A 27,327-nucleotide genomic window follows, 5' to 3' on the forward strand; every position below is an offset into this window, starting at 1 on the left:
GACTCAATTACAGAACAGCTAAATGAATAATAGGGCTAGAGAACTCATTATAAAAGGTGCCAGTGTCAAATTATTATTTATATATGATAACTTTAATAATAACTTTTTCATATAGCGCTTTTCTCCCAATGGGGCTCAAAGCGCGTCACAATTACAGTATAGCGCGCGGTACGCAGCACACAGGCATTTTTACAGACACAGTCGCTGCCCAGATGAGCTTACAATCTATGTTTTTGGTAACTGAGGAACAGGGAGATAAAGTGACTTGCCCAAGGTCACAAGTAGATGCCCCTGGGAATTGAACCAGTGTCTGAGCCACCCTTTCTATGATGTGAGTGGAAGGAAGCAAGCAAGCCCTTTCTTTTGTATAAAATAACATCTTGATGTTTAATTCGTTAAAAAAAAAAAAAATTAATACTCTACGTGATCTCCTTAAATAAAAAAAAAATGCAAGAAATAAATAAAGTGTTGGGCAGGCAATGCTCTATGATAATAGAAAAATGCAAAGTGTTTGTGTTGAGCTGTGTGATTTTTCCATCCACAGGGTGGCTTCAAAGCATCCGTTACATCCTAAATTACCAGGATACCAGGGTTAGAAACTGCAGAATGTAATTAGTGTTTACATTATCGGTTTCTGTCATTCACACCGATAGGAATCAAAAGACAACAATGCCATAGTATTATTAACCCGTTAGTCACCAAAGGGCCAGGCTTGCAACACATGCAGAGTAATTTAGGATAACTGAAGTTTTTCACATTGTTAAATCTTTATTCCTGCAGGTTGAGAGATCGAAGGAGACATTAGGGAATGATCTGAACTGCTACAATTTTAAGGTATCTATTGTAATAAATAAATGATGTGATTGAAATATTCCCTTCAACCCCATCACAAGGACGCTCAAACATTATACTCCCACGCCATCCAAAAATATTAGTCACCCTGCCCAACTAACCTGGTGACATGTACACCTCCACCCCCCCCCCCCCCCAAAACTCATTTGTCATCCTTCCCCCCACCCCCCCAAACCTGGTGACATTTACACCCTCATCCCTGCCCCTAGGCTAAAGTCTTTTGAATGTGGAGTGTCAAGGGCCCACAAGTAAGATTTGGAGAGCCTGCACAAGTATAAATATATAGTTAGTAATGGGGTAATTTTGATTTTAATGAGTGGGACTCCATTGATGACAGACCTGCTAATGTACTGTGCCTCCAGGGCGATGTCATTCAAATGCCAAGTGACATTCAGCTACACCCCCCCCCAGGTTTGTTCACGCACGTTATTAATGTGGGGGGAACTCTACTTCTCTTAGACGGAAACTCCCATGTAATTATATTTATATATAGATATAAATCATATACCGTATTGGCCTGAATATAGTGCTATGTTTATTTCCTAAAAATGTCCTCCCGAAAACTGTACTCATATTATATGTGCAGCCTAACACCTTTTATTTTTCATGTAGAACACCTTCAAAACTTTAGGGTCGTATTATGTGCGAGGTGGTACTATATTCAGGCCAATACGGTATACTGTACACCTTTAATATATATACAAATAAGGCAGTTAGTAGTGGCACTCCACTAAAGTTAAATTAACTTCCTGGGTGCAGACTGAAGCCCCTCCATTTTCGGTTCCTATATATATATTGTAGAAATCCAGGACTCAGGATCGGTCAATATAAAAAGGATTTGAACAGGATCAACATTTCGATCCTTTCAAATAAACCCTTTTTTCTATATCTATTGATCTTGAGTGCCAGATTCGTACATGTTTATATATTATTTACATTCAGTAAACCCAGGTAGGTTTTCCCATTGAATACGTGAGTGCCGTGTGTATACACACACTTTGTGGCCATTTGCATGTAATTTCCTAGAATCCCTTGCTACAGTGTAAGCACTGTATGCTAGGTCAGCGGTGCGCAAACTGGGGGGCGTGCCCCCCAGGAGGGGCAGAGAATTTCTAAGGGGGGCGCGTCAGTTACAGAGGCCCCGTGCTCTTCCTCATGGAATTTAAATTAAATGCCGGGGGAGGCGTGGTGAGGCCTCTGTAACTCACTTACCGCCTGCTAGCCGGGTCTTCGGCGACACGGCTGGGCATGAGACGGCACCATGGCAACACGCGTCAGATGACGCGTTGGCACATGACCCGTTACGTCATTTGACGCCGAGCCATTGGGAGGGGGGCCGCGGCTCCCGGGAAGGGGGCCGCAGCTCAAGAAGTTTGCACACCCCTGTGCTAGGTGATAATGGTGAAAGGCACATGTGAATGTGGTCACAAGTGATATATATATATATAGATAGAGATATATATATATATACATACATACACACACACCATAACTTAATTGTGGTGAAACCTATCCCATGCTTCATTTTGCAAAGCCAGTATAACCACCATTAAGGTTGAAATGGCTGTCTGTGGGTGGGTTTGCTGGCTATGCATCTTAACCCAGGCTGTGCTCAAAAGCTGTGAAATTGTATATCTTTATTTATATATAGCACCATTAATGTACATAGTGCTGAAATGCAGCAAGCATACGCTTACAGGGGACCATGTTATATGGTTTTGAAGCAAAAGGTGGCACTGTGTGCTAATTTGCATGTCATTTCCCAGAATCCCTTGCTGCAGCACTGTGTGCTGGGTTATAATGGTGAAAGGCATGGATGCAGACCTGTCTAAGGCGGAGTCCCCGCTGCTGCTGGCGTGGAGCGCGCTCATGCTTGGAAAGCTCTCCAAGCATGAGCGTCGGGTGTCCTGCATTTACACGCATGGGGGGGGGGGGGCGGCATTGAGCGCGCTTGTAAGTTAGATTTTTTGGTTTATCTAAGCGCGGGTGAGCGTGCGTGCCAGCGCACAACGCGTGAGCAGTGACTTGCCCTATTACATTTAACTAACAGCGGCAAGCACCACCCGCTCAGCGCCAGTGGGGACTCAGCCTAAGGCTGGGGCCATAGAGGGGTTGTCAGTGCTGGACCGTGCTGACGCTGAGGCTCGCCTGCTGAAATCTGCGCGATTTCATGCCCATGCAGGCGAGCCAGCGGGCGTGATCGGAGGCGGGGGGAGACTGAGGGAGGCGGGGCAGTGATGTCGCTGGGCCAATCGCCCGCGACGCACCGACGTCAACGTTACGGCGCCGTGACGTTGCTCCGCGCTGATTGGATGTTTTCAGCCGACAGCGCTCTGAAAAACAGCTTGGCTGTCGGCTGAAAAATCCAGCACGCCTGCGGACGCTCGCGTGAGCCTCCTCTCAAGGCATCCTCATTGACCTGGCACAGAGAGGATCTCCCTAGGAGAAGAGGGAATCCCACTTCAATTTGGGAGGGCGTACCTGGCAAAGGGACAGCACGGAGAGATGTGCGGCTAGAGCCGGCAGCTGCATGGGGCAGTCTGCTACATCCCAATCTGCAATAAAGATGACCTTGTTAATGAAACCCCCACTGTGTGAGTGTGAAATTACTCAGCAGTGGCAGTCACCACCAAGAAGGAGTTCCTCACCAGGACCATCTCCCTGCGGAAGCACAGATCCTGATGAGGTGGAGGCGCTGCACATGATGTAAGTTTAACTCGCACCCACTACCTCAGCTACCTGTCCTGATGACATCCCCTAATACCATCAAGCGGGAGACTCAGGAGTCCTGTTGCCTACAGGTGCACCACCAAACACAAACACGTAATGGGGGTTGGTTGTTAGAGTACCCGGGCCAATGTGAGATTGGGGGGGGGGGAGAAACCCGTTACATATATATAATTATATATAAATTTAAATACAACTGTATGCTCATCTGCATGTCTTAGGCAGGTCTGCAGCCCCGCCTTTCACCATTATCACCCAGCACTTCCACTGCAGCAAGGGTTTCTGGGAAATGACATGCAAATGAGCACACAGTGCCACTTTTTGCTTCAAAAACCATTTTTAACATGGTTCCCTATAGGAGCACATATTTTACATACACACATACACAATTATACATAAATAAATGTCATATTTATATACGCATCCAGACCTGACCTGACCTGGTCGGCAATATATCGGGGCTCCCCCCAAACATCTCACTCATCACTCTACTTGTGACGTCAACGCGCAGGCGCAGCACAAGGGCGTCACTCTACCTGGCAACCGGGGGCGCTTCGCCCAGCCGAGGAAATAACAGGCTCACACGTCACGTGGTGTGGGGGAGATCTCGCGCGCTCACGCCAGATCTGAGCGCGCGCAGGTTTGTGCGCGAGATCACAAGCGGTTTCAGGGCGTGGCACGAGGACTATGCGGGCGGGCGCGCGCGGCCAGGCGCCCGTTATCGGCGCGCGGCTATGAGCGAGCGAGGCCGCTCTCGAGGAGTTTTATTCATACAGTCACCCCGGAACCTCACTATCCGCGGCGTTTCAGGAGGATTTCTACCCCCTTCACTTTTTTTTAAAATTGCCCCATATTCCTGTTTCGCTGATGTTGTGCCCTCCATCCTGCCCCCCTGAACCTCTCCTCTCTCGTCAGCCTCCCCTCACCCTCGCCTGGACTCCCCTTTTCCGGTCTCCCCCCCTTTACCACAGCCACGACCCTCTCGCTGAAGCTCCTCCCATGTTGCCCGTTTCTCTATAGCGTCTCCCAGCACAAGGGCCTCGCTGGACACGCCCCTTTCACATGGCTCCGCCCTTTTCTTGTGGCCCCTAATCTAGTTGGTCCCATAGGCGGCCCCTCCCCTCCCCGGCCCCAGTCTGTTCGAAGCCAGGCCCCATCCCCACCCTTCACTGCCCCCTCCCGGGCTCCACCCCCTCCCGGGTCCCAGCCTCTGTCTCCGTCTGATCGAAGTCACCCCCTCGCCTCCCTGGCCCCGCCCCTCCCCAGTCTCCGTCTGTTCGAAGCCAGGCCTCCCTGGCCCCTCCCCCTTCCTGGCCCCTCCCTGGCCCCAGTCTCTCTCTCTCTGTCCCCAGTCTCCGTCTGTTGAAAGCCAGGCCTCGCTGTCCCCCCTTTCCGAGCCCCGGATACATGAGCCCGAGCCGCGCCCGGGGATGGACTGCACCGACCCCGCATCACCTCTCTCCTCCCGCGGGCAGTCATGATGCTCTTGACCAGGAAACCTGAGGGCCCCATAACCGCAGGTATGCTGCACTGTACAACAGTGTATATACTCCATGACGCTATATATCTGTGTGCATATACTTAATATCGCTATATACCTGTGTGCATGTAGTCTGGATCGGTATATACCGGTGTGCGTGTACTCTGGATCGCTATATACCGGTGTGCGTGTACTCAGGATCGCTATATACCGGTGTGCGTGTACTCAGGATCGCTATATACCGGTGTGCGTGTACTCAGGATCGCTATATACCGGTGTGCGTGTACTCAGGATCGCTATGTACCGGTGTGCGTGTACTCAGGATCGCTATGTACCGGTGTGCGTGTACTCAGGATCGCTATATACCGGTGTGCGTGTACTCAGGATCGCTATATACCGGTGTGCGTGTACTCAGGATCGCTATATACCGGTGTGCGTGTACTCAGGATCGCTATGTACCGGTGTGCGTGTACTCAGGATCGCTATGTACCGGTGTGCGTGTACTCAGGATCGCTATGTACCTGCGTGCGTGTACTCAGGATCGCTATGTACCTGCGTGCGTGTACTCAGGATCGCTATGTACCTGCGTGTACTCAGGATCGCTATGTACCTGCGTGTGTGTACTCAGGATCGCTATGTACCTGCGTGTACTCAGGATCGCTATGTACCTGCGTGCGTGTACTCAGGATCGCTATGTACCTGCGTGCGTGTACTCAGGATCGCTATGTACCTGCGTGCGTGTACTCCGGATCGCTATGTACCTGCGTGCGTGTACTCCGGATCGCTATGTACCTGCGTGCGTGTACTCCGGATCGCTATGTACCTGCGTGCGTGTACTCAGGATCGCTATGTACCTGCGTGCGTGTACTCAGGATCGCTATGTACCTGCGTGCGTGTACTCAAAATCGCTATGTACCTGCGTGCGTGTACTCCGGATCGCTATGTACCTGCGTGCGTGTACTCCGGATCGCTATGTACCTGCGTGTGTGTACTCCGGATCGCTATATACCGGTGTGCGTGTACTCCGGATCGCTATGTACCTGCGTGCGTGTACTCAGGATCGCTATGTACCTGCGTGCGTGTACTCCGGATCGCTATATACCGGTGTGCGTGTACTCCGGATCGCTATGTACCTGCGTGCGTGTACTCAGGATCGCTATATACCGGTGTGCGTGTACTCCGGATCGCTATGTACCTGCGTGCGTGTACTCCGGATCGCTATGTACCTGCGTGCGTGTACTCCGGATCGCTATGTACCTGCGTGCGTGTACTCCGGATCGCTATGTACCTGCGTGCGTGTACTCCGGATTGCTATGTACCTGCGTGTGTGTACTCTGTGCCCGCCTGCATGTACTTGTTGTCCCTACATGCCTGTATAATCATCACTATATACAGTAATCATGTGTATACTCGGCACCTCTGTATGGCTATCTAACTATTGGATTGTGTCATTTCAGCACCACTGTGTGGTTACATGAGGGGTTTGTTATCGCAAAAATACCCAGTACTTTTACATGGTATTCTGATGGATTGCCCTTAACCCGCTCTGTCATAGCAACCTCATGTTATCCTCGTTAATAAATGCCTGTTGGCTGGAGGGGTTAATGGAAATACTGCAATGCTTTTATCCTTTGTTGTAGGGTAGATCAAAGTAATTCCGTATTATCAAAAACATAAATTTATCATGAACTCCATCTGCAAGAGGAGAACCGTATACATAACTATAATTATCTGGGGACATTAGGGGTTAATTATTTCCCTGTATTATTAATGAAATGTATAATGGGAAGCAATGAGTGTGTGTTTATGATAATTCGGTTACTCATTGACTTAGCTTGCAACACAATACATTCTGAATACTGAAGAAGAGACTGATTTTAAGTACTGCTGTCAAATTAAAGGAACTAAAAGAGGTCAAACATCCTGCTATAATGAAAGGCGACCGATAATTATATACAAGGATGTGTATGCATACATCATTATTGTTTAACCCCTTCACTTTCATAGGGTCTGCAAAATAGGAGAGAGGGTATTTATTTATTACCATGAACCAAGCTTGAGAAAAAAATATTTGCAAAGAATCTCTGATCATATATTTTGCTTTCACTTATCAAACTCAAATTGTAGCACCTGAGTCCACCATAAAACCTAGATCGTAGGTTGTTGTACATACAATTTTTGATACCACTTACATACTTAAAGCTGAGAACTGGCTCAGTTTTCTTCAGCCTTTGGAAAATGGAGTCCCTGATGCGCAAGGGATCCATGTAATATCTAGGGACTTGCGTGACCTGATGGTAAGCCAACTCGTAAGTGTCTTTGGAGAGACTTGTGCAGTTCTGATCTTCCTTGGTTGTTAGGCTGATAGTTTGTGGTTTTTTCCCCTTCTGCATATGACTGTATTTTACTGTTGTTGGTGTTTTCGGTCATTAATATTTAAAGCAGCATTGTGTTCAAGCTGCTGAAAACTACTTATAACAAAGTAGCTGTGCAGATGAATCCTTTTAGCACACCTGGCAGCCCAATTGACTACTAATGGTAAAACATAATGCATAATCTCGGGGGGGGTGGGGGAGTAGGAGAGGGTTCATATCTCAATAACGAGCACGTTTTTAGCCCTTTGACAATATGCTTTTGCCCCATTGGAGGCGTTTCTATCACACTTGTATCTCCCGTCTGTCATCCAGCGCATGGTCACTTGACTTAAAATGTCTCACTTTAGAAAATTTTACTGTTCTGTACCTTGTGCTTATGAATTGTATTTGAAAGTTTTGTTTTTTTCTACAGTTTTCCAGTCTCTTCCTCCCAGGGTTCATATATTAAAGCGTTTCTTTCACTCTGTGAGTTTATAAATACTGTATATGTCGACTGTAAAGTTGTTTTGTCTCTTCTATTTGTCTTACTGGTGGTTTTGTGTGTTGTGACATGTTTGTCAGACATAGTTTGTGGCCTCCGATGTAAATATAATTTTAGAAATGTATTTCGTGGGGCATTCTCGGAGACATAGTTGTCATACTATCATTCTTTCCAGGAATGGCTCCCACAAAGGAGTTCATTTTATTTTCCTATTTGTCCCGGGAATTGAACCTTTGAAAAGCTTTGACTCCAAGCTAACACCCCAAACACCCCAAACCAAATAAAAAAAGGGATGCTCTGGGTTTACGTATGCTGTCACCTAAATATATTTGGTAGGTTCCTCCTTTTTAAATAGGTTTATAACATCCATAGATCTTGTAAACCCAAAATACATTGAGGTTTACCTGAAGAAGAGGTGTGTGTGATTTTTATTGGCCAGTAAATGCATTCAGTGCTAAGAACGTTAACAGCTTCTGTCTCTGTGGGTTAAATGATATCCCAAGATGCAATAAATGTTACATAGCCAAGCACTTCGATTTTTACAATTATATCTATTTTGTTATTAGAGCCTATATATTTTTTATTTTTCATTTGACCACATGCTTGGGCTTTGCATTTTCTTTAATTTGATCCATATGCTCACACGCGCCATGAGCCATCATAGTGTGAGGTCTGGTGAAAAGCACCATTCTGCAGATAGTGTACATAGCCAGAGTGTTTAATTGTTCCATTTGACAAACCCAAGAAATAAGCCTATTAAATATAAAATACATGACTAGAGCAGATGGCATCCATGCCAAAGTGCTGTGTGCCTAATTGGTAACCCATATTAGAGTTAACTTTCTGCCCCGTAGATGTCAGTTTAAAGCAAACTCTGCTGTTGGAGACTGACATCGGGGTGTAAGGACATACTGGGAAGCAGGTCCCATTCTTGGCAATGTAATATAATTTTTCGAAGTAAACGGAAACTAACCCCTTCAGTGCCAGAGCCTGGCTGGCAGTGAAGAGGTTAGATCCTGTAAGCAGTGTAAACTTCTCAGAAACGCACATTCTTAGCATTTTTTTCTTCATTGCTGTTGTTTTCATTTCTTTCTGTAACTGTATTATCAGAACCTGCCCAGTGACCGCTATACTCTCCTGCAAAATACTTTGTCTAAGGTTCTGTGTTGGTGCATCCTTTTTTTTTTTCTCCATAAATGTATGGTTTCACCATCTTGAAAGGAAAGGAATTTATATTAAAAAAAATAGACTTCCTCCTTCTTGTACTTGGAAGGGAACTAACCCTGTTTAGTAGAGCTTAGATTTGTATTGTTCAACTTCCTTAGGGCCTCTGTACCTAATGAAATTGTGACTATCATGTGCTTCCATTCATAAGAAAGACTTCCACTGCATTCTGACTGCATCCCGGGCTTTCAATTGACAAAATTCCAAAGTTGGTTAGAAAAAAGTATATGGTTCAGACAGTGCCACATTTACAATTTAGTGTGTGGATAAATGTGTGTATAGGTGCACAATGACCTTCTGGGATAATAGTAACAAAAGAAAGTGGTTTCCATCACTCGGGTAGAAAAGTGAGCAAGCAAGGACTGTCAGAGAACCTTCTTTTTTTTTTTTTTTTTTTTTTTAATCATTTACAGAACATATATCAGCGTATATAGAAAAAAAGTGCAGTGTCACATCTCGCATACTGGGTATATCGGAAAAGGTGAAATAAAATATCACCTAGATCAGAAATGCTGACTATCACTAAATAGTATGTACACAATATATACAAAGTCCTCAAGGAGGTGTATAGATATGAAAACTGGTATTCTTATCCACAATGCAGATGGAAAGGATTCCACTGGAACGAGAAGGAAAAAATACACTAAAAGTGTCAAAAAAAGCGACGCAAAGGATGGGAATCAAAAAATGGAGCAATAGGAGAGTACAAAGTGTAAATTCCCCTTATTTGTCCGGGAAATATAACCACGTGCCAAATAGAAGTGGTACTTCCCTTCTCCTATAAACAAAATGCTCCCAAAAATATCTGAGTTCATGCAAGGGAACCGGATCAACGTTGTCTTGCAGTATACGAAATCCCCACTCGAACGGATCGCTGTGGATGTAAAGACGCCTTCCACTCGATCCGCCTGAGTGGGGATTACTTTTACTGCAAGACAACTTGGATCCGGTTCCTTTGTATGAATTCAGGCGCACTTGGGAGCATATACCAGTATATTTTTACGACTTTAAACTTTGTGCTGCTCATTGTTTGATTCCCGTCCTTTGCACAACTTTCTTTGACACTTTAGTGTATTTTTTCATCTCACTCTAGTGAATCCTTTCCATCCGCATAGTGGAGAAGTATTCCAGTTTTAAAATCTATGTACCTACTTGTGGACTTTGTATATATTTTGTACATACTATTTAGTGATTGTCAGTGTTTCTGATGTAGGTGATATATAATGTCACCTTTTCTGATATACCCAGTATGTGACACTGCACGTGTTTCTGTGTATACTCTTTGATATTTTTTCATTTGACCTGTCTGTGACAGTCTTTGCTCACTTTTCTCCCTGAGTGCTGGGAACCTCTTTTTTTGTTTTTGTTTCCAAAATAAGTGAATAATGTATTTATTTTTACGGTCTACCGTCAGTTGTCACCACACTTTAATCAGATGTTGTTAGGCAGTGTGTTTACAGCAAGGGACTTGTTAGCTGAGTTTGTATTATTATTTTTAATTAATGTTTGTTGCTTTTATAGGTATTGCATGCAGCAAACTGTTTGGTTAGAGTATACACGTTATATTAGCTGTACAGAGGAACGTAAGTAATAATTTTGGCAACACGTTCAGCCACTTTTCATTTTAGTAGAAAACGATGTTAAAAACAAAGTGAAAGCTCTGTTCCGTTATCTTTTTGACGTTCCTATTTCATATGTATGCCCAAACTCGATTCTGTATATATTCAGAACGGAGTCTAAGTTATGGTAATCTTAAACTATTGAGTTGAGTTTACACACTCTGTGTTCTCAGTAAAAGTATTTCATCTCCCCGTTCCTCGGTTAGCCATCTATAATTAGATTTGTAATTGTTATCCTTTCTCTCATTTGGAGAGAGTGCCATGCACCAGAAATATGCTGACAGGTTCCATCACAGAGGTGTCTGCATGACTGCCCCTGACGTATACCTGTAAATCCATTTGGAAAAGGAAGGCACTGTACAAATACAAAAGTATTCCTATTATTACATTTGAAAATGGTCTACTTTTTTTAGCCAAAGATCTATAGTCATTTGGTGGGGTAGGAGCAAGCTTTTCAAGAGACACTGTATATTACATAGACACTGTCTGTGCCCAGGACATACTTGAAAACGAGAAGTAACTCCAATGTATTACTTCCTGGTAATATATTTTATAAATAAATATTTTCTGACTTGTTGCAATTGTTACCCTGCCTGGTAATGTTTGGGATGTGTACTAGGTAGTTAACATAAGCAATATGTTGCTATCCACTCTGACTGCAAAGGTGTTAACAACAATAAAATAAAAGGGATACGTTTCTCGTCTACAAATGTCACTGATCACGTCTATGTGTATTTTGCCTTTTGCAGTGAGATACGGAGATGGCTTGTACGATTCCTACATGAGGCTTGACCAAACGGCAACGCAGGATGCAACAGTGGAAAAAGAGAGTCCATCATCGTTGCCTTCAATTGGGAGACTTGCTGTAAGTGACAGACCAGTTTGCTTTCCCTGCTGTTATATTATCACCACCTGATTAATCATGTCGGGTTTTTGGCAGAGTTAAGTAAAGTTCTAACATTACAGGGTTTCAAAATGTCAAGCATAGCAGATTCGTAATCAAAGACTGTCTGGTACATTACCATTACACTACCTTTAGCTCTTCTGGTGCAGGAGGTTCCCGCAACACATTGCAATAAAAATGAACGCCCCATCCAAATGTTTAGTTGGTTTGTTATTAGTTGGGTGCTCCATACACCGTTTCACTTTTGCAGTTTTAATGACAATAATTAAGTCGAGGGAGTCTCCGAGCTTTGTCTTGTTCTACGGTCGCCATCTTGGATTCAGTCAGATGCATCACAGCAGCGCTACTTTTGGACTCGTATAGTTGATTGCTTTGAGTGCCACACGTGACGAATTACTAGGGTTTGAAATCAGAGACGGATAGATTGAGGCAAGTCAGTGCCTTACTAATTACCACAGGCTGCATTTGACAAAATAGAAACTCTTTCAACTCAAAAGTAATATTGGTGCATTTAAAAACCGTTCCATATAACTATCTTTTCTCTATAACAGGGACGGCCTACTCCAGTCCTCAAGGGCTACCAACAGGTCAGGTTTTAAGGATTTCCCTGCTTCAGCATAAGTGTCTCAACCAGTGGCTGATTGAGCCACCTATGCTGAAGCAGGGATATCGTTAAAACCTGTCCTGTTGGTGGACCTTGGGGAATGGAGTTGGCCACTCCTGCTGTACACTAACCATTGTTATTCTTTGTACACTGGATCTTCCTCTTCTGTTTTATGCTTCAGTATCATGGAGATGCCTGGGCTTTTTGTTTTTAATATGTTTTATAACATAGCTATTTATTTCCTCATTTGTTTTGGTTACATTTAGAATGTACTTTCAGTTTTAAAAATAGAAACACATTCACACTTTTTTTTTTTTTCTGTTTTGTTTTTTTTTTGTTTTTAGTTCTTGGTGTTTTTTTAGTTTTATAACTAGGATGGCCACCTGGTTTAAATAATCACAAGTGAAACTTTTTAGAAATCCTGTAACCCTCCCGTTTTGTAAACTTGTAGCCAATAGAAGCAGAAAGTTTGGAAAGAGGATTGTGAGTAAATGTGGAATTTTCATAACCTGCAATGCAGCAAAACCATTTATTTTGCCTTAATCAAGTCAAGTGTGCTTTTTACTGTTCACAGTTCTTGCTAATGAAGTAAACAGAAATGTTAGCCATTTCACAGGTCATTAGCAGCAGAAGGACTGTAGGGCTGTAATTGACACTGTTGTACAGTATGTGTTACCATGGAGAGTTTGTGTCCTAACAGTTTTAGTTTGTGCCACAAGCCATATTCCAGTGAGGACTTTTCACGAGTGATTGTGCCAAGGCAACAATTTGTGTATTTGGCCCGTTAGTCATCTTGCTCTTGCATATATTGCTGTATAGGTTCACTACAGGATGGATGCAGTCCTATAATTATGTTAAAGCCAGGTGGCCATAACCAATGTCGTGGTTGTTTTAAATAGGAAGAAATCGTTTTAAAACTATCTTTGTATTAAGATAATTCAATTTTACAAATGACTTTGCGTTGTTGAATCATAATCTGACCTCGTTTAAGAAGCTTTTCTGAAAACCATTAGTTATCCTATTTGTATGTATTTAGGCTTCTCAGTGCTTATTGAAAAACAAATCCTGCTATGCTGTAAGTGTATGGAATTCATTCAATTAAGTTGACGCAGCGTTATATCGAGCAGGAGAAATATCTGAGGCTCTAGTTGTCTGACGCTTAGTCTTGTGATGTAGAAGGATTGCGTTGCAGTACTAATCCTCATCTGTAATTAATAAGAATTTGAGTGTCAGTCACAGCTCCCAGTTCATTCATTCCATGTCAATTTTACAGCCGATTGGTACGTAAACTCTGTGTCGCCGTGTGACAAATACATGGCAATTCTGCCCAAGGATGTTTGATGAGAGGTTTTATACCTGGTAAACAGGGATTGCACTGTGCTGGTCTTGTAGAAACCTTTGCTGCTCCTTGTACTCTCATATCTTTGTTGACATAACCCATTACCTATCCAGTTCTCACACTCTTGGTATCTCTTGGCACAGGGGATGGCATTGGTGCAAATTCATGCGTAAGAACTGTTTTTAATTCCTCCACTGCCAAAGGGGACGGCAGTTCATTGGTGTTCACATTCCTGATTTACATGACTCGGGTGTGTTGTGATGTCCTTCCCAGTAGTACAGTTGGTTAAAAAAAAAATAACTGATTATAATGGCTGTATCCCCAATTTGTAAAGTGTTGCTGTATTCTAAAAAAAAAAAAAAATATCTATCTATATATCCTTTAAAACCAGCAACAAAGTCCTTTCATTTGTGAAGGGTCACTGATGGCTTAAAGAGAGCCATAGTAATGTTTTAGAATGAGTGTAAGGCTGCGATAATAGTGCCGGCGACGGTCGCTGGAAAATCAAATAGAGATGACTTCCAGCGATCGCGACCAATCCGTCGTGCCGCGCTTACTATAAGCGCACGCGACGGCGGCAATGCATTTGTTTTGCCGCGACATTGCTGTCGCCGACACTATAAGCACAGCCCAAGGCTACGGTTATGGCTACGTCGGGCTGTGGTCACTGGAAAAATCAAATTGAAATGACTTCCAGCGATCGCGACCAAGCTGTTGTGCCGTCGAGCTTACTATAAGCGCACACGACAGCGGTAATGCATTTGTTGTGATATGCAGTTGCCGGCACTAGAAGCGCAGCATAAGGCTGCGCTTAAAGTGCAGGTGACAGCAGCGCGACGTTGCATCAAAACAAATGCATTGCGTCTGTCGCGTGCGCTTATAGTAAACACGACGGATTGGTCGCGATCGCTTGAAGTCGTCTCTTATTTGATTTTTCCAGCGACCGCAGCCTGACGTCGCGGCACTATAAACGCGGCTGTAGGCAGCTGGGGGCATGTAGTTGCTCTCTGTATTGCTTCGCTGAATGGTAAAGTGTTTTATATACAGCAATGCTCTTATGCCAAATACTATGACACATTGTGTCAGTTCTGATGTGATGTGACCTCACCACATTGAAGAAAGGGATCATGTTCTAGTTATCAGAAGACTTCCTTGTAAGAAATCTTATCATTTTGTTTCGGTAAGCTAGTATAAAATAGCATGTGACCCTTCAGCCTTTGTGTATATTAATCACCCCCTCCCCACCACCACCCCCCAAAGAAAACTGTAGTTTGTATGGAGCTACATATTGGCTTTTGGCCTGAGATTATCTTCCAGTAACCCTGATCATAATTTCAGCTGTGTATAACACAAGGAGGAATTCATCTAAACCCGCTCTTTCCATGTACAAACCTTAGCCATTCCCCTCCCTCTCCCAGTATGAATTATTTTGACAGTGAGCTCCATGTGATGCCCTGTAAAACACTTTCCTAACTGTTTAAAAAAAAAAGTGTGTGTGTGTGTCCCATTCTAGTGTAATTCAGTATAAAAAAGGTCAAACTTTGGACATTAACAATTTAAAAAATAGCATAGCATTTGTGTAGTAGCCATCATTTGTTATATTTCACGGAATTGTTATTGTGAAAGGTATTATTCCATTATCAAATAGGAGATGTATAGAACGCCAGTGCATCAGAAGAAAAAGTCCTTGAGAAAGGGCACAGAGCCCGAAACGCGTTGGTGGACTATTGCTGTGGCTAGGGGGGACATTTAGTCCAATCTTTTTATGCAATAAATATTTTTGCTGTTGCAACCGTGAGCCCTCCTCCTGGTCTTCTTGGCAGTGCACTGCCGTTTTTCTACCCATTATCAAATAGGGTTATCAGTTATTTTGCATTGCACCCCAAGGCGCTGTCTCTTTAAACGATACATACATACATACATACATACATACATACATAGATAGCCTGCTATACTGTGTTCCCATGGCAAATACTGTTTGTTCTTTCTCCACCAAGCAGCACAGAGCTCTTTTCCCTGCAGACACGAAGGTCAGAAACCTTTTTCTATCTTAATCTTCTCAGATAGGGAACATGAGTAGACTCCAAAGAACTGTGAGAAGGACTTGGCAGTCAAATTAATTTGGGTTTGGCTTTTTTTTTAGGAATAAAAAAAAAAAAAATTGGTAAACGGGGAAATAACTAGAAGTGAGAACTGACATCTAACTGCAGTATTGTGAAGACATCTTTCAGCTTTTTGCTGCGTTGATGTCATTGGCATCAGTCGATTACCAGAGTCATTTGGTACCCTATGGGTTTTATTAACTACCACAACTCCGGCAGTTGTCATGAAAGGATAAAACATGTGCATAATTCCCATTTAAAACTAAACCGTTATAATTATGGTTTGAAAAAGCAACAGTGTTTCTGTCCGTGAGACTAAAACTGTCATACACATCCAATAATAACACAAATATTACCCAAGAAGTACATTGTGTCACATAGAAAGGGCACCTTTCGTTCTCTCTCTGGCAACTTCCAAAAGAGATGGGTGTCTTGAGAGCAGGAAGTGTTTGTAGGGTTTGGGGAAATAGCTTCAAACCACTAACGAGCATCAATAGTCATTGGTGCAGTTTTCATGCTTACAAATTCTGCATGGCTCTAATTAGCAAGACATATCTGAGATGCTATGACCTGAAAGGACTCTGCCTCATAATGCATTTTCTTCTATATTTAATGATTTTGATTCATTATTTAAGTATTTTTTACGACTAATAATAAAAATATATATCTAGATGGAAAAATCCTCGGTGCCTAAGAATGTAATCCTGGTGCCTGTGTTGCGATGCATCGCTGACTGAGCTGTCAGCCACCACCACGACTGGCCATAGCGCAAACTATCCGGCTATGCTAGTACGAGCATAAAAGCAGAATATGTTCCACTGTGACCGGCAACAGTGCTGATTGACAGGACTGTCGGCACTGTGCCACTTAGTCCGGCAGGGGGTGATGTGGGTGGTGGGGAGGGTGAAGCAAGCGAACGGCGGGGTAGCAGTGTGGAAGATGGGGTGGTGGTGCAGCTAACTTGTGGCAGGGAGTGAGGGGAGGGGTTTGTGTGTGTCACAGATGCACACTGACGCACACAGCTGCTACTGCTGCCACCCCCTCACCACCCCCCACACTCTGGCTGCTGAAAATTCTGGCTGACGCATATTTGTCCGTCCCTGACATTTTTATATATATTATAATTATACATACATATATACGCAATGGTGGCATTAATGAGGGAGATATCTGCTCCAAGCTCATGTACAGTATCGGTTCTTCCTACTCCACTTCAAAATACTTTGCATATGTTGCCTTTAAATTAGCTTGTTAACTTTGTACAGTAACTATTTCATTATCATGCTCTAGTATTCTGTAGATATTCGCTCATACATATGTAGGCTTTTGACCACTTTTAAACTGGAGGAAGTGTGCTTGCATAGATATATCTGGGATGATACCCGTGTAATAAAAATACATGTTTTTATGACTTCTGATGTTTAAAAATAAATGGAAGCTTCTGCTAGCAGCAACACACACTTAAAATAGTTGACTGTGAATAAATGTAAACCGCATTTTAAATATATAAATTCCCCCCTTTTACCGTCAAATTCAGCAACAAAAAGGTGTTATCCCAGATCAGGGGTAGCCAACTCCAGTCCTCAAGGGCTATCAACAGGTGCGGGTTTCAGGAAATTCCTGCTTCAGCACAGGTGGCTCAACCAGCAGCTCAGTCAAAGGCTGAGCCACTGATAAAGCCACCTGTGCTGAAGCAGGGATATTCTGAAAACCGCACCTGTTGGTAGCCCTTGAGGACTGGAGTTGGCTACCACTGAGTTAGATGCTGCAGTTCTGTATACAAGGGCAGCAGAACTGCTGCAGTTTGAGCTGGTAATGTATGCAGGTACTATAATTTAATGTTGTGGCTTGTGCTCAGCCCTGTGTTTTTGGAAGATATGTTCTCACGCCGCCGAGCTGCAGTTGCTTTTCTTCACAGCAATCTATAACAGTCTTGCCCTTTTGAGCCCCTTCCAGGAAACATTTTTCAACACTCCACTCTCCTCGTCAATCAGCTGTCTTGGCTGGGAAAAGCATCTTCCCAGACAAAGTAAACTTTGCAGTCTTTTTTTTTTTTTTCCTAGCACACCGTTTTGGAAAAGCAGCCTCTTTCTTGACCCTAAAGAACTCTTGCGTTCTTGTAAAAATATAATTCTTCGTGCGTCCGGTCTAGTAACTTTTTCCCAGAGCAGTGATGTAACAAGCGTTCTTGCCCCAGAGGCCAATAAAATAGTAGATCAGGAAGCATGCTATCCCCTTCATTTTCTAGATGCCCAGCGATGGTGAGCGATGTGGTTGGACACTGGTTCCATGGGACTGATGCACGTTTTTCAGAAGCGCAGACCGTATTGAATGAAGTTGCCTCTAGAGCAGGGGCGGGCATCTCCAGTCCTCAAGGGCCACCAACAGGTCAGGATATCCCTTCTTCAGCACAGGTGGCTCAGTCAAAGACTGCACCACCTGTGCTGAAGCAGGGATATCCTGAAAACCTGACCTGTAGGTGGCCCTTGAGTATTGGAGTTGCCTGCCCTTGCTCTAGATTGTCACACTTCTGCTATCCTTTCATATTCTGCAATGATGCAGCTACTCTTGGGAGAAATGGGGGTAAAATGACGGGAAATAGATGTGTGCGTATATCCTTATTACTAAAAATGCAGAATTCTGTTTTGGGTATTTCATTTACGGTTGTCTTACTATTTGTCGGAGGTCGTATAAAAATGGCTATTTCCAGAGAGCTACAGAATAGAAATGAAAGAAGGTGGTGTAGACAAAAAAAAAAAAAAGGATTTTTTTGTGTGTGTGTGTGTGTGTGTTGCTACAGGACAACATTTGAACTTCTGACAGCAGAGGAGTTAAATTGCCTGATAACCCTTTTTATGTTTAATTTTAATGAGATGCGTTGTCGGTTTGAGAGACTTTTTTTTTTTGTCTTTTGTCATCCAGACACACTTCGATATTCCCCACACATGGACTTAAAAGGGATGATGCCTCCAGCTTATGTAAAACAGTCTGGCTGCAGCAATCGTTCTTGAATCATATTCTCCCCTGCCTGCCTGCACAGCAGCGCACTGTATCCAGGCAGGAGAGCTGTATAACTTAGCCGCGGCCTGCCATGATTCTACCCAGCCTGGTTTATTTATAATTTGGCTCCTTTAGCCAGCTGCTATTTCTAGTTCCTGTTGATGTTTCTTTCATACTCAGCATTTCTGCGTTTGCCACCAGTGACTATAATGGGAAGCAGATGTCATTGCTTGAGCAGCGTTTTAGTGACCACATAACAAATGTTTACATCCAGCGTCGGACTGAATGGAGTCTCGCTTGAAATAATCGTTCATCTAGCTGATGTGCCGTTTTAGTGAGATTTAAAGTATCACAAATAGCTACATTTGTGTAGATATTACCTGGAAATATAAATACTACTTACTCTTTGGATTAACTATATACTGTATTATGTAATGAGAGCTTTGCCTGATTTGACTTTTCTTCTTTTTTGCTTGATGGATACTAGATTTTTAGATATTTAGACAGGGTAAAACTTCAAGTTGTAATAGCAATTTTTACAGGTGGTGGAGGGGGGGGGGGGAACTTTACCAAAAATCACAGAACAGCACAGAGTACTCCTGGGAAATATTTAGCAAGATTGTTTTTCTTTTCAATTCTTCCTTCCATAGTTGATTGTTATAAGCATGGAATCACCAAGCCATTCTTTCCCATGTAGGATATGGCAGACACTTTTTTTTGGGGGGGGGGGGGGGGAAGGAGAAAAGAAAAAACCATACCCTGTAGAATAGTGTGCCTTAATTCCCCATAGACTGGAATCCATGTAGCATGCAACCTGCTCCTCCTTCGTACTGTGATTGATTTGAAGGTCACCTTGTATGCTGTCTTCCCTATGTCACCATCCTTCACAATGGCAACATACCATCTACATGCCTAAAATAGGCTGCAGAAAATGAACATGCTGCTAATTTCTGAGTGGTGCTAATATTGTAAACACGGTACCGTTCAGGTTGTTTTGCCAAGATTAACTGAGCAGAATATAAAACACATTGAAAAGCATTTTTTGTTTACAATGCATCTTTTGATTAAAGGAGATCCTCTTTTCTCTCTGTATTGTTTATATTGTCCCTATGCGTTGTTTAAATTATTTTCCTAATTTAATTACTAATTTTATCTTCTTTTTTTTTCTTCCAGATAAGTGGAAATAAATTCATAATGAAGGATCACCAGCAGGTCAAAGTCCAGCAATTATATGAGGACTCTGGCAACCGCAGGGTTGGAGCAGGAGTCTTGGGGACAGACAGCACTTTCCCCATGCTGACCAAAGAGAAGAGCTCAGAGAGCTCAGGCACCTCGAAATCCAGCGACAGCTCCACTAGGTCATCAAAGGCCACGTACCTGACTCCTGAGCAAGCAGCAAAGCAATACAAGCACCAGCTGTCCGCATATGAGCTGCAAGAAATCAGCAGCTTCACAGAGGTCTACTTTGCGGGTCCAAATGCAAAGAAGAGACAAGGGGTTGTTGGGGGTCCTAACAATGGTGGCTACGATGACGACCAAGGAGGGTATGTCCACGTGCCCCATGACCACCTCGCCTACCGCTATGAGGTGCTGAAGATCATCGGGAAGGGCAGCTTTGGGCAGGTGGCAAAGGTTTACGACCACAAGCTCCACCAGCATTTGGCCCTAAAGATGGTCCGCAATGAGAAGAGGTTCCACCGGCAGGCGGCGGAGGAAATCCGTATCCTGGAGCACCTGAAGAAACAGGACAAAATGGGCAGCATGAATGTAATTCACATGCTGGAGAGCTTCACCTTTCGTAACCACATCTGCATGACCTTCGAGCTGCTGAGCATGAACCTATATGAGCTGATCAAGAGAAATAAGTTCCAGGGCTTCAGCCTGCAGCTGGTTCGCAAATTTGCCCATTCGATCCTGCAGTGCCTAGACGCTCTCCACAGGAACAAGATTATCCACTGCGACCTGAAGCCAGAGAATATCCTCCTCAAGCAGCAGGGGCGTAGCGGTATCAAGGTTATTGACTTCGGATCCAGCTGCTTTGAGCACCAGAGAGTCTACACCTACATACAGTCCCGTTTCTACCGGGCACCCGAGGTCATCCTGGGAAGCCGCTATGGGATGCCCATTGACATGTGGAGTTTTGGCTGCATCCTGGTGGAGCTCCTTTCTGGTTACCCGCTATTTCCGGGAGAGGATGAGGGAGACCAGCTGGCGTGCATGATGGAGCTCCTGGGAGCGCCGCCTCCAAAGCTCCTAGAGCAAGCCAAGAGGGCCAAGAACTTTGTCAATTCTAAGGGTTACCCCCGCTACTGTACTGTCACCACACTCCCCAACGGAAGTGTGGTCCTTAACGGTAGCAGGTCGCGCAGGGGAAAGATGCGCGGTGCCCCCGGCAGCAAGGACTGGGTGGCTGGGTTGAAGGGCTGTGATGACGCCCTCTTTATTGACTTTTTAAAAGGTTGTCTGAACTGGGACCCGGCCGCACGCATGACCCCAAGCCAGGCACTGCGGCATCAGTGGATCTGCAAACGGGTACCAAAGCCCCCGATCTCAGACAAGCTCTCAGGGAAAAGGATTGCTAGCCATACCGGCTCCTTCCCTGGGATTGGATCCAAACTGCCCCCCGTAGTGGGTGTGGCCAACAAGCTAAGGGCTACCTTAATAAATGACTCAAATGGGACTATACCACTTCGAACAGTCCTACCGAAGCTGGTCAGCTAACCAGAATGGTACTAAGCACAGATATGAATATTTTGATACCGATAACTTAACCCCATCAACTCAGAAAATGTATAATTTTAATGGTTTTTATTAAAGACAGGAGAGTGAAAACCTAGAAGGATTTGAAGCTGTGTAATCCAATTGAAATAATTCTGTTTCAAGGGCTAAGCATTTCAATCACCATCTGGTACAAACTTGATTCTCTTTTTTTATAGGTCAGTATGTTTTGTGTTTCATGTGATGAAGCAAAGCAATAATAATTTAGCAGAGATTAAAGGTGTAAATGTAAACTAAGCGATGAACCTTGTTTACCTGCGATACCATCACTATAAATCATTATCGGCGCATGTGATGAGGTACTAACGAATCCCAGAAGTCCACTTCTCCTGTCTCAACGCAGCCACCTTTGCTGTTTGCCAAATGGGGCTAAACTAGAATTATGGGATCCTAAGCTAATAGGGGGGAAGGGGAGTGGAGGGTAAATAAAGAAATCACATATCCTGCAGTGACACTATGAGAACAAAAAACATCTTCAATGTTGGAGGGCCCCTGCAAAGCAGTGGCTTGCTGACGCCTTTTGGTAGCAAAGGGGTTAAAAAATTGTGCTTTCGACCACAACCGCATCACAGATGACGAGCACATTTGTTATCGGAGGAGCGCGCCACACATTGCCTGCTCCTACTGCCACAGATGTGTTTACAGAGATAAAGGCCCATATTTACTAAGCAGAGTTCTGCCATAATGCGCCTTTCAGCGCTGCACAGTCCCTTGCAGCACATTAACTGGAATGAGCTTTAGTGTCTTGGACCTCTGGAAGGTGTCTTATGGCAGAAGCCGGCTTAGTCAATATGGCCCCAAATTGTCGCCAGGCTGCAGTAAAAAGCACGCGTTGAATATATAGTAGTTTCATACATCTGGTGAATCAAAAAATTGGTACTGTTGTTATGCAGCATTGAGTTTATAGTAGAGGCTACAGCAAGTAGCTGGCAGTTGTCAAGACAGAATTGGTTCTGTTGCCAAGATATTGTTCAGCTTTATTGCCCTTCCTATCTAAAAAGCTGGTTCTTATCTGAGAATTGCTGCTTTATTACTAAAGTCTGTAACCTAAAGCCAGAGAATTAGAGGTGCAGTGCCACGTAATCAGACCTACAAAGGTTTTATGTTTTACAAAACAGCCTTTTACCTTTTTATCATTCTAATCACAATCTTTATTGTGACCGCAACCACTAGGGAAAAATACAAATAAAATAAAAAGGCGCTTCTTAATTTAAGCATCATCACTGCAGTTCATGCTTTCCTTTGTCTTGTGTTTGTCTCGCACGTGTGTGTATACTGTATATACACTTTGTAGCAGGCTGCTCTGACATTAAAGGGGCAAAAACAAAAAAGGTTGACCAGGTGAAACTTGGCAGAAGGCTTTCCCTTCATTCCAACCCCAATATCTGTGGTTTACCTGGTTGCCAGATCATCCAGCAAAGTGTTGCTGGCCCCTCTGGCAATCAATGGGTTAATCCAGTGGTGCTCAACTCCAGTCCTCAAGACCCCCTCGACAGGCCAGGTTTTAAGGCTATCCCAGCTTCAGCACAGGTGGCTGTCAAAGTTGTGTGTGGAATATAAAGCTTGTGTATGTCAGGTGGGCCAAGTGAAAATATCTCGCTTTTTTAAGGAAGACATACATGCCTCTCTTTTGGTGACCTACACTATAGCCCATTTACCCCTTTTTTATGCATTCAGCAATTGCGATTCTCACAACCCCGATTTTATATATTCAATGTTTGGGCCCAATGCATTGTTCAAACAAAACCCCTGTCTGTGGTGTATGAAGCTTGGCCACAAATGGTTTGCAGCTGTGTTAACTCTTGTATCATAATAGAGAGAAAAGCAGACTATTGTGTATGAACGATGCCTGTAGCCTCCACTCTGCAATTTATTTGTATGTAATTATCCATGTCCTACTTGAACGAGTAGAAACAGCACAGTGGCTGATTCCATAACCCTGTGCAATACTGTGTGCCTGTCTCCTTCATTTCTGTTTCTTCTTTGCTTACTGCTTAAACCTGCCAGACAGTGCGGAAAGTGAGGATTGCAAGGGTGCATGTGCGGGGAGGAGAAGAGGAGGTTATTGGTAGCAGACATCTTAATGTGATCCACAGTAATTCACACTACAAATCATTGTGTTGTGAATGACTAGGCAGAAAGTAAGGAAGAATTGGAATAGTTGAAATTTGAGCTGTGTTAAGAGTAGTTAGACCTGTTCCATCACAATGCAGTATTGCGTGATTTACATCTTCTGGCAGATGGGTTGACCAGACTCTCTTGATTGGCTGCTGTTGCATTTTTTTTTATTGAACCCGTTTACTCTTGCTCTCCGTAACCACTTAGGAGGGAAGTATGGGATTGTCACGTGTGCATGTCACACAGGTGTCCGGGGACAATGGCAGTTGAGATGAGAGATAATGAGGGAGGAGGACAATCCAGATCACAGGCAGTAGGCACAAAGCGCCGGCAAAACCGTGAAAGAGCAGGCCGCACCCTAGCTGCGCTTCCCCCTTCATCTGAATAGATCGCAGAGGCCTCTGTGGGAGGGTGTGTGTCTGGGAAACCCACAATGCCAAGAACATCTGAGAAGCACAACAATAACGGAGTGTTTTGTTGCTGAACTAAACAAGGCTGCGTTAGTCTGTACATTTCAGCTGTTGAAACACTTTGAACTTCACTTCCAAAAGGAGCAGCATTGTCATTCCCCCCTTCGCTGGCAGAAGGACCTGCAACCCATTACTCTGCATGTTGTTGTTTTGCTCTGATATTCGTTGCAGTCTCCTCTGGCTGCAAAGGGGAAGCAGTGTTTATTCTCTCACAGTGTTGGTTTGTAGGGGAAATGCGCTGAGCTTTTGTAGGACTTCTTAGGTGTTTTTTTTTCTGTGTGTAGTAGAAGAGCAGTTTTTTTTTATCGCCTTCGTTAATGTCAGAAATGGGTTCATCGGAATGTGGCTGAAATAAAAATGACTTGTGTAGGGGTAGCTAACTCCAGTCCTCAAGGGCTACCAACAGGTCAAGTTTTCCAGATATCCCTGCTTCAGCACAGGTTGCTCAATAAGTGACTCAGTCTTTGCTTGAGCCACTGATTGGGCCACTTGTGCTGAAGCAGGGATATCCTGAAAACCTGATCTCTTGTTGGTAGCCCTTGAGGACTGGAGTTGGCCACCCCTGCACTAGAAGTAGCCAGTAAATGGGGGGTGTAGCTGTGCCATGGTGTTCCCCTCATTGACTGGCTACCGTAGCCTATTGTCTCAATGAGGTTGGGGAGTGTCCCAGTGAAGAGAGCAGCGCTTTCTTCTTTGTAGAGACCCTCACACTTCAGGTGAAATTAAAAGGAAAGATTGGGGGTCGTTGCAGCTTGACCTGGTCGAAAGGCGGGGGAAAAAAGATGGATACTTGGCAGACGGAAAATTAAACTGGTAATGTCATTTAATAAAACCATTTTCTGATTGGTAGAATTAGCATCTATGCAGAATTTATCCCACCTGGACTTCAAGTCTATGGGAAAGAATCTTTGTTCTTAAGGGTTATTGTTGAGCGTAAGTGCTCAGTGCATCGGTAATGTAATACAATAAGGTTTATCATATTTTATTGTTATTTATTCTTACAGTGTTGACGCTGTATTTGTCGCTTTACAAAATGAGATGCAACATTGGTTAAACGGGTGTGTACATCAATGTGTAAGTGCTGCAGACATGGACACCGGGATGCTTGCTCCAGAGAGCTTACAATCTAAGCATTTCTGGGCAATTAGTTAAATATATATATATATATATATATATATATATATATATATATATATATATATATATATATATATATATATATACTGAGGATTTAAAAAGAATATAAATTGATTGCTGTATACGTCATAGAAGGAAATAAGGGGGTTGTCCTAGTTTTGCTCATTCCACACCATTTGAACTTTTTATTTTTTTATTACCCTTCTGAACATGTGCTCATTTCTTTGTCATGGTTAAGCAAATATATAGTCTGCAGGGCAGTGTCTTGCAGTCTCCACTGGTAGCGAAAGGGTTACAATATACCCTTTTTGTCTCCCGCCGTTCCTTGTAATGTCTGCTTCTGAAATATCTCTCTCCAGATTCCACAAAGATCAATGTTTACATCTAAAGAGCAAACCATCGCATTCTCACATTTCTTTGTAGCTGCTTGAACTTTTTTAAATCTCCACCGTGTAAATGTATTTCCCTGTAGCTTACTGTGAGCTGTTTGTGTTGTACAGATGTGGCGCTTTGAATTACGTGTGGTTTTTAGATCTTGGACTGACTCTTTTTTTAAATCTATATATGTATGTGACGTGTGGGATTGTCAATCCTTTGGATCCAGCATCATCTTTCTACCAAATAAGATGTACAATGACATATGCAAATACTTGTTACAACATTTGTAAAGTAGGGTCCAAAATGTATTATCTGCCCATATTGAAATAAAAACTAAGATTTTTTTTTTTGCAAAACTCTTATCTATTACAGTTGTAATTGATGCCCACATGGTTCAACAAGTTCTAGTATCCACATTATTCCAGGAGAAGTGTGATTTCTATGCAGGTCTTCATACCTTTTGAGGGACCAACATGAGAATTATTTATAAGTCAAATTATAAGGTAGAGCTTTCCAAACCTCTTGGGTCTTTTTAGTTTATAAAATGAAGCAGGGGGTTTCCAGAGCTGAATGACATGAATTTCAGCTACGGGGACCCCCTGCTCCCTGAGATACTTGGCTCCGTCACGTGTCCCAAGAGGAAGCAACAATGGATGATGTCACAGCTTCCGCTTAGTCCGCAAGACATAGGACATCCAACTAGGCCGGAACTGCTAACTTCAAAGATACCAGCACCCCCAACGGTATCTCGGGAAGCACGGGATCCCCGAGGCTGAAATGATCGCAGTTAAGATCCTGGAGACCTCTGCTTCAATCTTGTGCTGCTTTAACTGTTTTGAAGAAGTGACCTGTGCGGTTTGGATAGCTCTACACTACAATTTAATCTATGTAGGCACATATTGCTCTTCTAAAATAGTATCACAGCGCACAAGTTTCCTGGGTTTTTAAGGGTCCGAAGCTGCTCTGGAGAAAAAGCACTGTCATTTTTTTTGGGGTGGGAGGGGAAGTTCGATAAGGGGTTTTCATATGTTTAAGCAAGTGTTCTGGATCCTAGAAAGTTAAACTACATTCAGAGATACCTGTTTTGTACTTATTTACCTAAACCCATGTATTTCAATGGATGGTGGAACAGCTTGGTAAACAAACCCTAGGAGTTGTACAGATGGCAGTGTGCTTAGTCAAGGAAATATTTTGGATGTTACTATAGTGGCAGGGCCTGTATCCTTTACTTGGAAATTGCAAGGGCAAATAATTACACTAAGGTGACAAGAAGGGTTAGCTGCTTTTTAAACCGTGAATGTAGTGCTTTAAAACACGAATGACTGGAGAGCCGGCTTCATTAGTTGTTTTCATAGTGATACATCCCTGTAGATGTATTTTTACTAATATCATTTAGCGCACTAATTACTGTCAAGATATTTGCTACAAGCAAACAGGCACGTTTTGCCAGTACAAGTACAAATTAGAAAATCCATGGCCTGGTTCCTTTGACCTACTTTTGTGTCAATGTTTACATTAATTTTTGTCACCCTGCTCTAAAAACACAATCATTGCAGAGTTTTCATCAACCTCTGCTTTGGTTCCTGCATTTTGATTGCTGCCTTCCATGTAAAACATTCTTCCTTTAGTGCACTGCTCATAGGGCCAGCTCTCTGGAAATTATGATTAGCTCAGCAGAGGTGCCTTAATCCAGCCTTACAAGGGAACAGCTGATGCTGCCTAGGAGACACTGTCCAGGG

The 27,327-nt window shown here is 43.5% G+C and overlaps 2 protein-coding genes across 11 annotated transcripts in view; one reads left to right on the forward strand and one right to left on the reverse strand.

The window, feature by feature from the left end:
- EIF2D (eukaryotic translation initiation factor 2D) overlaps window positions 1–4,700 on the reverse strand; it is an 81,095-nt gene extending 76,395 nt beyond the window's left edge. For 3 of the 7 annotated variants that reach the window (XM_075615173.1, XM_075615172.1, XM_075615170.1), the window contains exon 1: window positions 4,116–4,511. The gene's annotated coding sequence lies outside the window, so the exon portion shown is untranslated. The other 4 variants (XM_075615175.1, XM_075615177.1, XM_075615174.1 and 1 more) reach the window with 3 other exon arrangements.
- On the forward strand, window positions 4,217–25,944 carry DYRK3 (dual specificity tyrosine phosphorylation regulated kinase 3). Of its 4 annotated transcripts, XM_075615178.1 has the most exons (5): window positions 4,217–5,099; window positions 7,847–7,899; window positions 10,661–10,722; window positions 11,508–11,623; window positions 19,881–25,944. In XM_075615178.1, exons 3-5 carry the CDS (start codon window positions 10,668–10,670, stop codon window positions 21,426–21,428), a joined length of 1,719 nt encoding a protein of 572 aa, XP_075471293.1. In that variant the 5' UTR covers window positions 4,217–5,099; window positions 7,847–7,899; window positions 10,661–10,667; the 3' UTR covers window positions 21,429–25,944. The 4 variants fall into 4 exon arrangements, with proteins under 4 accessions (XP_075471293.1, XP_075471294.1, XP_075471296.1 ...); XM_075615179.1 differs by lacking the exon at window positions 7,847–7,899; XM_075615180.1 differs by lacking the exons at window positions 7,847–7,899; window positions 10,661–10,722 and having other exon boundaries at window positions 4,220–5,099.
- Window positions 25,945–27,327: the final 1,383 nt, after the last annotated feature.

The sequence above is a fragment of the Ascaphus truei genome, chromosome 9 (assembly GCF_040206685.1).
Source record: "Ascaphus truei isolate aAscTru1 chromosome 9, aAscTru1.hap1, whole genome shotgun sequence".
Lineage (NCBI taxonomy): Eukaryota > Metazoa > Chordata > Amphibia > Anura > Ascaphidae > Ascaphus > Ascaphus truei.

Bases quoted from the DNA above. Each gene is read 5' to 3' on its own strand.
- DYRK3 (XM_075615178.1), top strand. From the start codon at position 10,668: ATGCAGCAAACTGTTTGGTTAGAGTATACACGTTATATTAGCTGTACA. The intron at 10,723-11,507 runs GTAAGTAATAAT...TGCCTTTTGCAG, and splicing joins TATTAGCTGTACAGAGGAAC to TGAGATACGGAGATGGCTTG. The intron at 11,624-19,880 runs GTAAGTGACAGA...TTTTTCTTCCAG, and splicing joins CTTCAATTGGGAGACTTGCT to ATAAGTGGAAATAAATTCAT.